The sequence below is a fragment of the Sus scrofa genome, chromosome 8 (genome assembly GCF_054392235.1).
Source record: "Sus scrofa isolate SSC_HxYL_T2T_F1_AM1 chromosome 8, Sscrofa_HxYL_maternal_Yorkshire_Landrace_v2.0, whole genome shotgun sequence".
Classification (NCBI taxonomy): Eukaryota; Metazoa; Chordata; class Mammalia; order Artiodactyla; family Suidae; genus Sus; species Sus scrofa.
In genome coordinates this window covers 1110299-1122486 of record NC_139390.1, presented here as the reverse complement: position 1 = coordinate 1122486, position 12188 = coordinate 1110299, and the positions used below count along the sequence as shown (strand labels likewise).

Here is a 12188-nt window from a genome sequence, read left to right as displayed (position 1 = left end):
GTGGCTGTGGCTGTGGTGTAGCCCAGTGGCTACAGCTCTGATTAGACCCCTGGCCTGGGAACCTCCATATGCCTGAGTGTGGCCCTAAGAAGACAAAAGACAAAAAAATAAACAAAGGTGGAGTGAAGGACTTCCATGTTTTTATTTAAAAAGAAGGAAGAAAGGAAAAGGAAAGGGAAACAAACTCTGAACATAAACGGCTGTGTTTAACACCAGACGTTTGGGAAAGAGCAGCAAAGTAGATTAAAGAAGGAAGGAGGCCGGAGATAAACTTAAGAGCAGAAGGTCGGGAACTAGACAGCAGAGGAGGGTCAGCGGTGGTTGCAGAGAGCAGAGAACTAGCCCGCGGCCGGGGTTGCAAACAGGATTCACAGCCTCGCTACCTTTGTGGGGGGCCTCCTCTTGGCCCTCAGGGCTGCACCTCCCAGAGCCTTCTGACTCCCCTCACTGCGACCCCCTGGACCTGACTGCGAGCCCAGACAGGGGCCTGTGTGGGGGCCCCAGTGCCGGGTCCTGTCGACTAGAGGGCATGAGAAAGCCAGCAGAGTGGTTCCACCCCCGGCCTCCTCACTGTGTCACTGAAAGTGGGGCCTGGCACTCGCCCCTCTAAACCCAGTAGAGGCAAGGCTGGCGGAAAGGAAAGCTTGCTTTATTTCAGAAGCTGGCACCCGGGGTGGTGGGTGGCAGGTGGGCTCCCGTACGCAGGCCAACGCCCCGACTGGCAGCGGTGCGCGAGAGCTCTTGGGAAAGGAGTTTCCGGGGTGCGTAAGTGGAGGGCGGGGCTACACCCGGAAACAGCGCAGCCACGATGGTCCCTTGTGGTGCAGTCGACTGAGGCTCTGGTGACCCTGAGTCACTGCTCGGGTCACTGCTCTGGCTGGGATTCCATCCCTGGCCCAGGAAGTTCCACATGCTGTGGGTGCGGCCAAAAAAATAGAAAGGTGATTTTAAAGAAAAAGCAAACAGCCCAGTCAGGTTTGACATCATCTCTCTCTCTCTCTCTCCCCCCGCCCCTCCCCCCCCCTTTTATTTATTTATTTTTTTTAGCTTTTTAGGGCCGCACCGGCGGCATATGGAGGTTCCCAGGCTAGGGGTCAAATCAGAGCTACAGCCGCCGGCCGGCACCACAGCCACGGCAGCACGGGCTCCCACAGCTCACAGCAACTCCAGATCCTTAACCCACTGAGCAAGGCCAGGGATTGAACCCACATCCTCACGGACACTGGTCGGGTCCGTTTCTGCTGAGCCGCGACGGGCACTCCCTTGACCGTCATCCTGACAGTGGTCCGGGGCCTGACCAGCCTCCTCCGGGTCGTCTCCAGCACAGGCAGTCTTCGGTCCCAGGGCTGGTCTGCTCCCAGTTCCGGGACTCGGCAGCTGATGTCAGGGCTCCGTCTGGTCATCACGTAGATAACGCCTTCCACCTGGCGGGCTCAGGACCTACAAAACGGCTCGGGACACGGCTCCAAATGTGACCATAGCCCTTGGGAAGGAACTAAAGTCCTTGACTTTGCTTATTGACTAAACTACTGTTGTCCGGTCTCATTGGACTGTTTTCCTTTGCTTCTGCATTTTCCCATTTCTCTGATTAACTTTATTTCCTGGCTAAAGTTCGTCCACAGACAAAGGCAGGCGGAGGACATGGGGGGTGCAGACCACGGGGCCCTGCTCCGTTTTAGCTGAAGCCCCACGAGCCCTGACCATTCCTGGACCCAGGAGCCCCACACCTGAGAAAAACAAAGAAACCCCAACTTGGAAGGGTTAGCACGGTGGTAGAAGCCCGTGTGCGTGGGTCTGTGGGGCCAGGATGAGGCAGGCTGCGCCCAGACCCCGCAGGGCACCCTGCAAGCCATGAAAAGAACCTGGGTGTCATTTTTCACCAATTATTCCAGCAACGGTGTGGACAGGAGGTTGGGAGGGGAGAAGGCAGAGCAGCACTCGGGAGCGGCGATGGGCCATCAGCTCAGAAACTCCCACCGGGATGGGAGCACCACTGGCCAGAGGTGCCAGGGAGGCGGTGAAAACAGCTGGTCGCGAGTGAAGGCTGGGGCAAGGGCGGGGTCGGGCCTCAGGGGTGGGTCTGCGCCCTCCGTGCAGACAGACAGACTGACCTGCCGGATGGACAGGGGACCAGGCAGCTTCTCCGTGACATTGACGGAGCTCACGTGGGCCCCTCCCAGGGCCCTGCAGCATGTTCAGGGGTCACGTCTTTTGTACACTTGGCAGAAGCAGGGTATTTTACCTGCAGCTGACTGAGACGGATGCCTCCCGCCCTGCCCGCCTGCACGACCCCCTTCTGCGCTGGGTGGCAGTGCAGTGGCCACGGCCCACTTTGAACCCAGCCGAGGGCTTTCGGTGCCGGGACCCCTGACGTGTGTTGCTCCTTCCCCACCTGGTGGAGGGCGCCAGTGGTCCTGGCACAGGACATCCCGGAGCAGGCCTTCCCCCTGCACGCTCCCCTCTGCAGCTGCGCCCAGGTCAGCGCGCAGCAGGAGCGGGTACCAGACCCGCAGCGCCGCAGGCCTTGGGAACAAGGTTTGAAATGCATGGAACCAGACGGGTTCAGACCCCCTTCCCACCATTAACTAGAAACTGGGCAAAACGTGTGAAACGCTGGGTCACAGGCGGTGTCTCTCCCAGAGAAAAGGGGCAGTCCCCTGACACCCTGTGAATGAAGACAGAATGCAGTGGGGGTCCCACAGATTACAGGGGTGCCGCTGAGTTGAGGGGAAAGGACTAGGTCCGGGGAAGCGCAGACAGCTGGATTTCTCGGGGTGGAGCAAGTACGAGAGAGGAGACGGTTACACAGGAAGATGGCCCTAAGCCTCCAGAGAGTTGCCCCGGCTGTAGTTTCTCCCCTCCCCCTCCCCTCCCCTCCCCCTCCCCCTCCTCCTCCTCCTTTTGGCCAGGCTCAGAGCATGGGGAAGTTCAAGGGTCGGGTGTTGAACCTGAGCTGCTGCAGTGACAAGGCTGGGTCCTTAACCCGCTGCAGCACAAGGACCTCTTCCCCATGTGTGTTTAATACTGAGATACGCGTGCAGAGAGGGGAACTGCACGGGACTGTACAGCCTGCTTTCGGGGGGGCAGCAGGCTGAGCGCTCCTGAGCGCTCACAGGCCTGGAGATGTTTGAGTTCTGACCACCGGAGTTGGGGCTCCTGGGACATCAGGCACAGTTAGTGGAGCCCCAGCAGAATAACACCTTAGCACTAGGTCTGAACCAGCCTAGATCAAAGGCTGCTCTAAACCCACTCTAACAGAACTTGCAAAGGGGCCTCAAAAGGATCGGGTGACCTGCTACCACTCTTTCTCGAAAGGCAGACACCAAACCCCAGGCTTGAGCACTACCCAGCATCCAGTCCGAAATCACCAGACACACAGAGTCGAGTCTGGAAAGTGCCCGTGGGAAGCACAGGCTCTCCGTTCTCACGACCTGTCACTGTGAGCGGCTTTAATTGTGTGTTGCCTGGCAATGTATCACGTGCTGAGCACGGGGTCATTTTTATAACTTTGCTCATGTGAGACGTTCTTCCAGTCCTCCTTCCAGATGCGTGAAATCGTAAGCTGGGGTCTAGTTCTCAGCAGCACGTAGTGAAGCCAAAGTCCTCGTGGGTCAGGAACACATGCAACCAATGCAGCACCTCTGGGTTCATTTTCTTGGAGAGGACCCCAAGTTATGGAAGCTTCAGGCCCCGCAGAACTTGGATGTGCCCTCCTGTGTGGGGAGGTGGCCTCTGACGCAGACCATCAGTCCCTCCTTGAGTGAACTGGGGCCCAATGCTCCCCGCTCCGTTCCAGCTGCTACGCGGTCCAGAATTACCTCGGTACCCCGGGCCCACGGTGGCGTCTCTCTTTTATAGTGTAAAACCCGCCTCCCTGTCCCACGTGAGACCTAAGTGCTGCGGAAAGTCAGAAAGCAGGCAAAAGCCTGCCACCAGGCAGGGAAGGCCCGCCACTGTGTTCGCATCTTGTCACAGAAGCCGCTTGCCCTTGAGACAGCGCAGGAGGCTTCGGGGCAGAGCTGGGCAGGGCTCTGACCCCTCCCGCAGCCAGAGGGAGCAGGCAGGGCCCTGGACCCACCCTGGGAGCAGCCATGCCCCCAGGGCCCCGCACTGCCTGCCTGCTCCCGCCTCCCATCCTGCTCTTCTTGGTGTAACGCAGGCTACGTGGAGTCCGTCATGGGCAGGAGGAGGCCGCTGCCGAGGATCCGTGCGCGAGACCAGAAGCTCCGGGCACAGGCTGAGCGACAGGCAGTCAACTTCGTGGTGCAAGGTGCCAGAGCCCCTCCGCTCGCTCCTCTGCTTCTCGGGTTTTCAGCAGCCACAGGGCAGGGTGGCGCCCACCAGATTATTGCCACACTGTTCCCTGCTCCTGCCACCTGGTAGTTACTGTCAGGAGCCACGTGGCAAGTGCTTGGCACACGGTCGACTTTGTCCCTGCAGTGCTCCCCACGAGGCTGGCTCCAGTGACACTACCCCGTGTCTGAGGACGTCCGGCCAGCACGTGGGCCAGACCTGGAGCTCAGGCCCTTGACCCTCGGCCTGGCCTCCAGTCACAGCCCTCATGCCCAGCAGGTGCGCATCCTGGGACAGGCACCTCCTAAATCTGCAGAGCGTCACTCACCTCCGGGGGTGCAGACTCAGTCAGCTTTAGCCTCAGTGTTCAGATGGTCAAGGCACGTCTGGGCAGAGGTGACGCGGGGAAGTGTGATCACGGCACCACATGCCAGGCGCCAGGTGCTGTCCTGGCGAGGCCTCGGGGTAGCACAGGGGTCAGGCATCACTCCCACCTGAGAACCAAGGCCCTCAGGGCCCAGAGATGAAGGCTGGAGGTGGGATTCCAGCCCCTCCTGCAGCACGAGGGTGGCCGGGACCCCAGCAGATGCAGGGTGGGAGGGGGACCTTGGAGGACGAAGGTCAAGTCCCCAGGAGCCCTGCAGAGGCCGGCATGGCGGTGCTGCCGCCTCAGCTCAGCCTCGGCTCTACTCGGAGATCAGGGAGGTGGCAGCAGCTGGCGGAATGGTTGCCAGGCTCTGGTCTGGGCTCCGTGTGGACTCTTCCCGGGTCCTGTCTGCAGTGGGACCGCCCAGATGAGCGGAGGACGGGGTGGCCCTCCTGATCCCGAGACGGCTGGTTCTGAGCAGGTCCTCTGGGTGAGGAGGGCGTCAGGTCGTGACAGGTCCTGTTCAGGAGGCGCATGCGAGGTGACAGTGAAGCTGGTTTAGAGAATCGCACACAAGGTCTGTCCACGCGAGAGGCCGACTGGGAGGCCTGGGCATAGACTCGAGCCACCATGAGAGCTCCTCTACCTGCCGAGCTGCCCATCATCCATGATGAGCTGAGCTGGGCGCCAGGAACGAGAAGGGGCCGGTGCCCACCGGGGAGCTCTGCCTCCGCGTGGGCCGGCGCAGGGCCAGGCAGGGCCCGGATGCCTCGGTGCAGCCATGCTCGTCTCCCTCCCCCCGGGGAGCCCCTGCGTCTCTTCCCACAGTGGCGAGCCATCCCCGTTTCCCAGCCCAGGCAGAGGGTGCCCCGGCCCTGACCCCTCCCCGTCGACAGGTCGGCCTCAGACCCCAGACTTGCGTGTCCAGCCTTCCTGCCGCACGCATGGGGAGAAGCAAATCTGTGTTGGGGGTGGTGCCCTGCGGCTGGGGACTTTGACCTCCTGGTTCACCTCAGGAACACTGAACTGCTGAAGCAGCTGAAACCTGAACTTCAGTCTGTTCCCATGATCAGAACTGGGTTAAGACACCCACTATGTGCCTGGCACTGGGCAAGCATGTCCCCTACGCTGGCCAGCATATGGCAGAGTGCCCGACCGAAGGCACTCATCAGAAGCGGGGGCCCAGGTAGGCCTGAGCTGGTCAGGTGGGCCCTGGAACAAGCTCTAGGGGTCAGAGGCAGAGACTCTGGCCCTGGAGGAGCAAGCTGCCCCTTGGGGAGAGGGCCCCTGACGAGGATCCGAGCCCAGCCTCCAGGAGCTACCCACAGCCAGCAGCCACCAGGAAGCGGGCACCATCCCCATTGGCTGCCCGGGCATGAGTTCTGCGGACAACCTGAGGCCATCCGAAAGGGGGTCTTGCCTGTTTGAGCTTCCAGATAAAGACCCAGCCGGGTTGCACACGGACCTCAGCCTGAGAGGCCCTGAGCAAAGGGCCCGGCCGCGCAGGGTGGGCCCCAGTCTGCAAGAACTGGGGGAGGTCGATCTGTGTTGTCTCAGCTGCTGGATGTGGGCTCGTGCGTTACGCAGCATAGAGGAGGAAGCCGGCCAGCCTTGCCAGCAGGGCTGCGGGACCCTGGGCCTCACACCATTCGCGAGCCAGACGCTTTGTGCCCCACAGGCTCGGCCGCGGACCTCTGTAAGATGGCCATGATCCGTATCTTCGCAGCAGTGGCCACGTCCCCGACCCTGACAGCCAGGTCAGTGAGGGAACGGCCCGCCTGCCCGGGGCCCGGCCCAGCGCCTGCTCCTGCCTCCCCCAGGGCTGCAGCGGGAGGCCTGCTGTTCTGGGGCTGCCTGTGTGCACACACCTCCCGGAAGCGAAGCCATCCCAGCCACTTCCCTCCGTAGGTGTGGATCTGACAAGCTCACCAGCCCCCAGCAGAGGGAACCCCCTTGAGCCAGGCTGCCCTCAGCATCCTGGGAGAGCAGAGGGAACCCCCTTGAGCCAGGCTGCCCTCAGCATCCTGGGAGAGCCCTGTGTTCCCAGCTGGGGCTGGGCAAGTCGGCCAGGGGGGAGCATGCTCGGTGTCCCCAGGTTGCCCCAGCATGGCATCCTCTGGTGAGCCTGAACCCCTCAGGCACAGCCTGAGGGCCACACACACAGCTGCCTGTCCAGGGGTAGGCGGGCCCCTCGGATAGGACACGGAGGCTCCAAACTGCCCCACTCCCGCCCCCTCGTACATGTGCCCAGGCCAGCTCCTGCTGCTGCCACCCCCCCACCGAAGGCAGGGCTCTCCAGGCTCCGTCTCTGCCTCCGTTGTGCCCCTCGGTCACGTCCCCCCAGCAGAGCAACCCCAGATCTGGGCCCTGGTGCAGGTGGGAGCGGTGGATCCCCCTCCTGCGGCTCACCTGGACCACCCCGGAGAAGTGGGGGTTGGGCCCCAGGAGGGCCTGCCTCCCTCCCTGGTCTCCGCCCCACCCCAGGGACCCCCAGGCTCCTGTGGAGGAACCCCGGCAGGCAGTCCGCATGTCCACACCAGGAAGAGAAGTGCCCGCGGGGTTAGTTCGGGACCCTTACGTGGTCTCGAGGGCCTGCCCTGGCGGGCCTCGTGCTCACTCTCTCGCGTCCCTGCGGGCTCCTCTTCCTGCCACCTCTGGGACACAGGGACCTGCCGCTGTGGCCGCCCTTTTCCATGTGCCTTTATGATTTTCTGTCAGCTTCTGGTATTATTTTACCTTCTCAAAGCATAGGGACTCCTCCTTATCTGAGATCGTTCCTCCCCTTAACAAGCTTTCTCCTTCCAGTGTTTCCCCCTGTTCACTTGGGCTTTTTTTTTTTTTTTTTTTTTTTTTCTTTTTTTGCCTTTTCTAGGGCCGCTCCGCGGCATATGGAGGTTCCCAGGCTAGGGGGTCGAATCAGAGCTGTAGCCGCCAGCCTCCGCCAGAGCCACAGCAATGCGGGATCCGAGCTGCGTCTGCAACCTACACCACAGCTCACGGCAACGCCGGATTGTTAACCCACTGAGCAAGGGCAGGGATCGAACCCGCAACCTCATGGTTCCTAGTCGGATTCATTCACCACTGCGCCACGATGGGAACTCCCACTTGGACTTTTGAGCCTATGTTCTTTCAACAGTTTCAGCAACTTTGTGCAGAAGGGTGTGCAGGGCAGAGGCCCTGACTGGGGAAGGCGGGGTAGCGCCCGAGTCAGAAGCGGGTGGTTTTCCTAGGCCCCACCACTGTTGGCCTCCCCGCTCTGCAGCCCCTGCAGCGGGCACTCCCTCTGGTCCCCTGTCACCTCATCCCCTGGGCAGGAGGTCCCACCCGGCTCCCATCCCAGGGGAAGAGGGTGGAGGGTGCGGGGCCTGAGCCCTCGGAGGACAGGAGCTCTGCCCAGACCCCCGATGGTGCTGCCGGGGTCTGGGCTGCCAGCTCCGCCGTCCGTCCGCGGTGGCCGGGGAGGTGGGAGGCAGGAGCAAAATGTGAAATGTTTTCCTGTCGCTGAGTCTCTCCTGCCCACGCCAGTGCCAGCCGCCTCCTTCAGCCCGGTTTCCTCGTGGCTTTCTGGCTGGTTCCTGAATCTGCGCGGCCTACTTGCTTGTGCGGGTCCTGAGAGCACACGAGAGAGGCTGCCAGCCTGTGCTCGCTCTCCATCTAGCACTGTCGCACGTCTAGCAAGTCTGGTCCATTTCCGGGGTGGGGGCAGCCTTGAAGGATGCTGGGTGCGGGGAGGGCCTCTGGGCTTGGCGGGGGTGAGCCTGGAGAGGCCTGCAAACCCACGGTGAAGGGTGGGGCCATGGGCACCTGGCCTGCATCCAGGCCTGAGTGCCCTGGTGGGGGCCTTTGGGGGCAGAGGGATCACCGCCCTGGTCCAGTAGGAAGGAGGCAGAGCAGCTCACAGGACTTGACCCTGACGGCACAGAGGGGCTGCGGGGACCCAGAGTCCAAGCCCCCAGGACCTGAGAGGGCCACAGCACACTGACCCCTGCCCTGCCTGTTCCCTTAAGCTGTGCCCAGGGACAGCAGACGTGAACAGCACCCCCCGCCCCATGGCCGTGCCCTTCCCCCTGCCTGCCTTTGACTCTGGGCCCCCCCAGTTCCCACCGCCTCTGTCCCCCAGGCTCCCCTAGACATGAGTCTCATGGCCTTGGGTGGTAGGTGCCCGGTCAGCGTGCAGCGAGGACCCACTAACAGCGTGGCTGTGGGGGTGGCAGCCTGGCGGGGCGCGTTCGGGCTGAGGCCCTGCAAGCCCTGTGGCCTTGGGGTGTGTCTGACTGCGCCTGGCCAGTGTGACCAGGAGCCCTCACACGCAGGCTGCCCCTCGGGTGGTCGGGGCAGCTTCACGGAGGGGCCGTGAGGAAACTACGGGCCTCACACCGTGTTGGCCGGCCCCACACGGGGCCCCTCTGTCACTCCCTCTTTCCTGTGCCCCAGTTTCCAATTAGAACGATGGTGACATCGCAGTCAGCTGTGACAGTGGAGTCAGTGACTAGCGATTCAGACTTATTCTCAGGTTTCGGCCACACCAGCAGCTCAGAATTTCACAACGTGATTTCAAGACGTGTGAAAACTGTTCCTGCTAAATCTGGAACACGTTTCAAGTGCCCATCCTGAGGTTTCTGTCTCTGGGAAACTTAAGTCCCCTCGGGAGCCAAAGACCCCACCAGAGGCCTAGAACTTAAAGCAAATGCCAGACTCCATCCTGCTCGGGCTTCCGTAAGGACGGTGCCAACAGCTGCACATAAAGTACAGGCCAGCAGCCTGCTCCATGGAATGGGCCCAGCGTGCTCCGTGGGTTCATCACGGCCCCCGCCCCGCCCCGCCCCACCCCGCTGGCTGGAACCAGGCCTGGTCACAGCCCAGGCCCCAAAAGGTGGATGTGCCCCATCGTGAGGCGGCCAGAGCACCATGGTTGCTGCCTTCGGTTCAGAGGTTCAGGGTGGCAGGACTAAGGCCCCTGTGGGTCCCTGCCCTACCCTCAGTGCCAAGACAGAGGTGGCAGTCACGGTGCCTTGCAGGCGAAAGGAGAATGTAGCGGTGATTGGAAGGGACCCCCGGTGCCCCGTCAGTCAGCCCTTGAAAGAGCCTTCCCAGAGGTCGAAGTGTCTACCTCAGTGTCTGGAAACTCCAGGCCGCCAGCAGCAGAGAGGGGAGGAGTGGGTTGCAGGAGAGCCCTGAACTCCGATGTTAGGGAGTGGCGGCACCACCCGGCCCTGCTCCCGCCGCAGCCAGGACTCCAATGACGAGGCCGCCTGCCCCCCTGGAGCAGGGCTCCCCTCCCCTGTGCAGCCCTCTGGGCCCCCGGCCCTGCCACTGCCATGGGCTGCCCCTTCCCGCAAGCACTGTGCCTGCTGTGGACTGGCAGTAAGGGGACGTGTCCCCTTCCCTCAAAAGCAGGGCCCTGGTCACACACAGGGCGGAGCACACAGGCCCGTGCACGCCCTGTGCACACGCCCCCAGCTAGCAGATAGGGAGACAGAAGCGACAGTTCCAGGGTGACCCCCTGCCGCATGTGCCTTCCAGATTGGTTGCCCAAATTCACGATGAGCTGCTCTTTGAAGTGGAGGATTCCCAGATACCTGAGTTTGCAGGTGAGCCCTGAGTAGCCAGAATTGCTTCTGTTTCATGAACAGTTAAAGCATCTCCCAGGGAAATCCGGCTGAGCGCTGACCCGGGCAGGCACGGGCCCCTTCCCTGTCCCCTGCCATGTCACCTGGACAGTGGCAGCAGAAGGGCCAGCCTGGTTTGGAAGCCCTTCAAAGCCCTGGATGGGCACCTGTTGCCAGCAGCCCCCAGGGAAGTGCTCTCCCCTGGGCCTTGCCTCAGCCTCAGGGGTGCTGGGAAGATGGAGGCGCCACTGGGACCCCCGGGCTGGCAGGGGCATCAGGGTGGCACAGACTCCAAGCCTGAGCCCTGCCCTCTCTGATGCGGCACCACCAGCCGTCAGCCCTCAAGGGTTCTTTGAAACTGGAGACCCCCTGTCCCCCATCTCAGTCCTCAGGGAGGCCAGGACCTCCTCTCCTGGCACCAGCACGACTGCAGCAGGCCCTCCGGTCAGACCAGGAGCCGCCAGTCCCCGGCCCCCCAGGCCCTGGCAGGGTCTGTGGGGCAGCTTGTCCTAGGTTGGAGGGAGTGCAGGGGTGGGCATTAGGGCTGGATGCCAGCCTCCAGACCAGCTCTCAACTGACAACCAGCTGAGCCCTCCCCCAGCCCCGCCGCCCCCTTCAGGGACCCCCTGTGAAATGAGGAGGCTCCTGCCAGGGCCCCACCCCACGCGGCCTCCGTCTCACCGCGGGGACACCATCCTGGGCAGGGCCCGCCTACACGGGTGCTTCACACGTGGTGGCTGTCGTTTAAATCTGTTTGGAAATAATGGGCCTGAAACAAACTGCCGGGAATGTTGTGCATTCAGCTGCTGCTTAAAAGGGAAGAAAAAGCCCCAAACCTAGAAGGAGCCCTCTTAGGGACCATCCAGTCCCCCTCGTCTGCAGGCCACCTGCTGGCTCCTGGAGGCACCACATGGCACTGCGCTGGGAGAGCTCCCAGGGCCATGACAGCCAGGGACCGGGAGGCATGACCCTGGTAGGGCGGGGCTGGTTGAGACACAGCTACTGGCAGCCCAGGGGGACAGACTCCAGGCTGGGCCCTGCGGAGACCCTGACACCAGCCAGGAGCTTGGGCCACACGAGGCCGAGCCCTGGGCTGAGCGCCGGCTCCACAGCCACCACCCCTCTGCACGGCGGTTCCTGGCGGCGACCCTTGCGGTCAGGAGTGAGGGGACAGGCAGGAGGATCTGGCCTTGCCACACACCCAGTGAGGAAGCCAAGCTCCCAGCTCCTCCCCATAAGAAGCTCCTGAAGCCCCCGAAGCTCCCCCGGAGGGCTGGGCCTCTCCGCAGGGCTCCCCCAGAGCGGGGGGCCAGAAGGCCTGGAGGCCCTGCCGCCCACCCACCGCCCCACCCCCAGACCCCAGAAGCCACCACTCCCCACTCTCCTGTCACCACCAGGGTCCCTCTGCAAGCACAGAGAGGGTAGCGAGGCCTTCGGGACCAGTTCCCCAGGGAGGCAGCCAGGTAACCACTGGGCCACAGAGGACAGAGAGCAAGGTGGCCTCTGTGTCCTTGGGGGCTTCTTTTGCAGTCTCTGTGCTGAAATGCCGGATAACTTAGCGAGGTGGAAGGAAGTCCCCCTTAACAAAGGGCACGGACTCTGAAACACCCCGCCAGCCGACCCTCCCCCCGGCACTCCCTTTCCCAGGCCCTCAGCCCCCAGCGCCACAGAGTTGTCCTTGCAGCTTCCCTGGCACATGGGACCTCACGGGGGTTTTGGAGGGGAGCACAGGCCGTCCTGCCCGGGCTGCTCTGGCCACCCGGCTTGCCCGGCTCTCCTCCGTCCTGCCAGCCTCACAGCCTCCTGCGTGGCCCCTCTCCAGGCCCAGCTGGCTGAGGGTGAGGGCTGGTGGCAGAGGAGGGCGGAGGCGGGGCTACAGCGCTGCTCTGGGGGACCCCTCCCCCGATGGGGCCGGGTTA

The 12188-nt window shown here is 62.8% G+C and overlaps 1 protein-coding gene across 32 annotated transcripts in view; it reads left to right on the top strand.

The window, feature by feature from the left end:
* POLN (DNA polymerase nu) overlaps positions 1-12188 on the top strand; it is a 129499-nt gene that overhangs the window by 110838 nt on the left and 6473 nt on the right. For 26 of the 32 annotated variants that reach the window (XR_014812040.1, XR_014812041.1, XR_014812044.1 and 23 more), the window contains 3 exons: positions 4160-4270; positions 6339-6417; positions 10184-10251. Coding sequence is in view for 27 of the 32 variants with exons in the window: in XM_084971251.1 (XP_084827377.1) it covers positions 4160-4270; positions 6339-6417; positions 10184-10251 (258 nt within the window). In the remaining 5 variants the exon portion in view is untranslated. Of the gene's footprint in view, positions 1-1047; positions 1543-4159; positions 4271-6338; positions 6418-10183; positions 10252-12188 lie in introns of those variants that run through there. The other 6 variants (XR_014812042.1, XM_084971264.1, XM_084971252.1 and 3 more) reach the window with 2 other exon arrangements.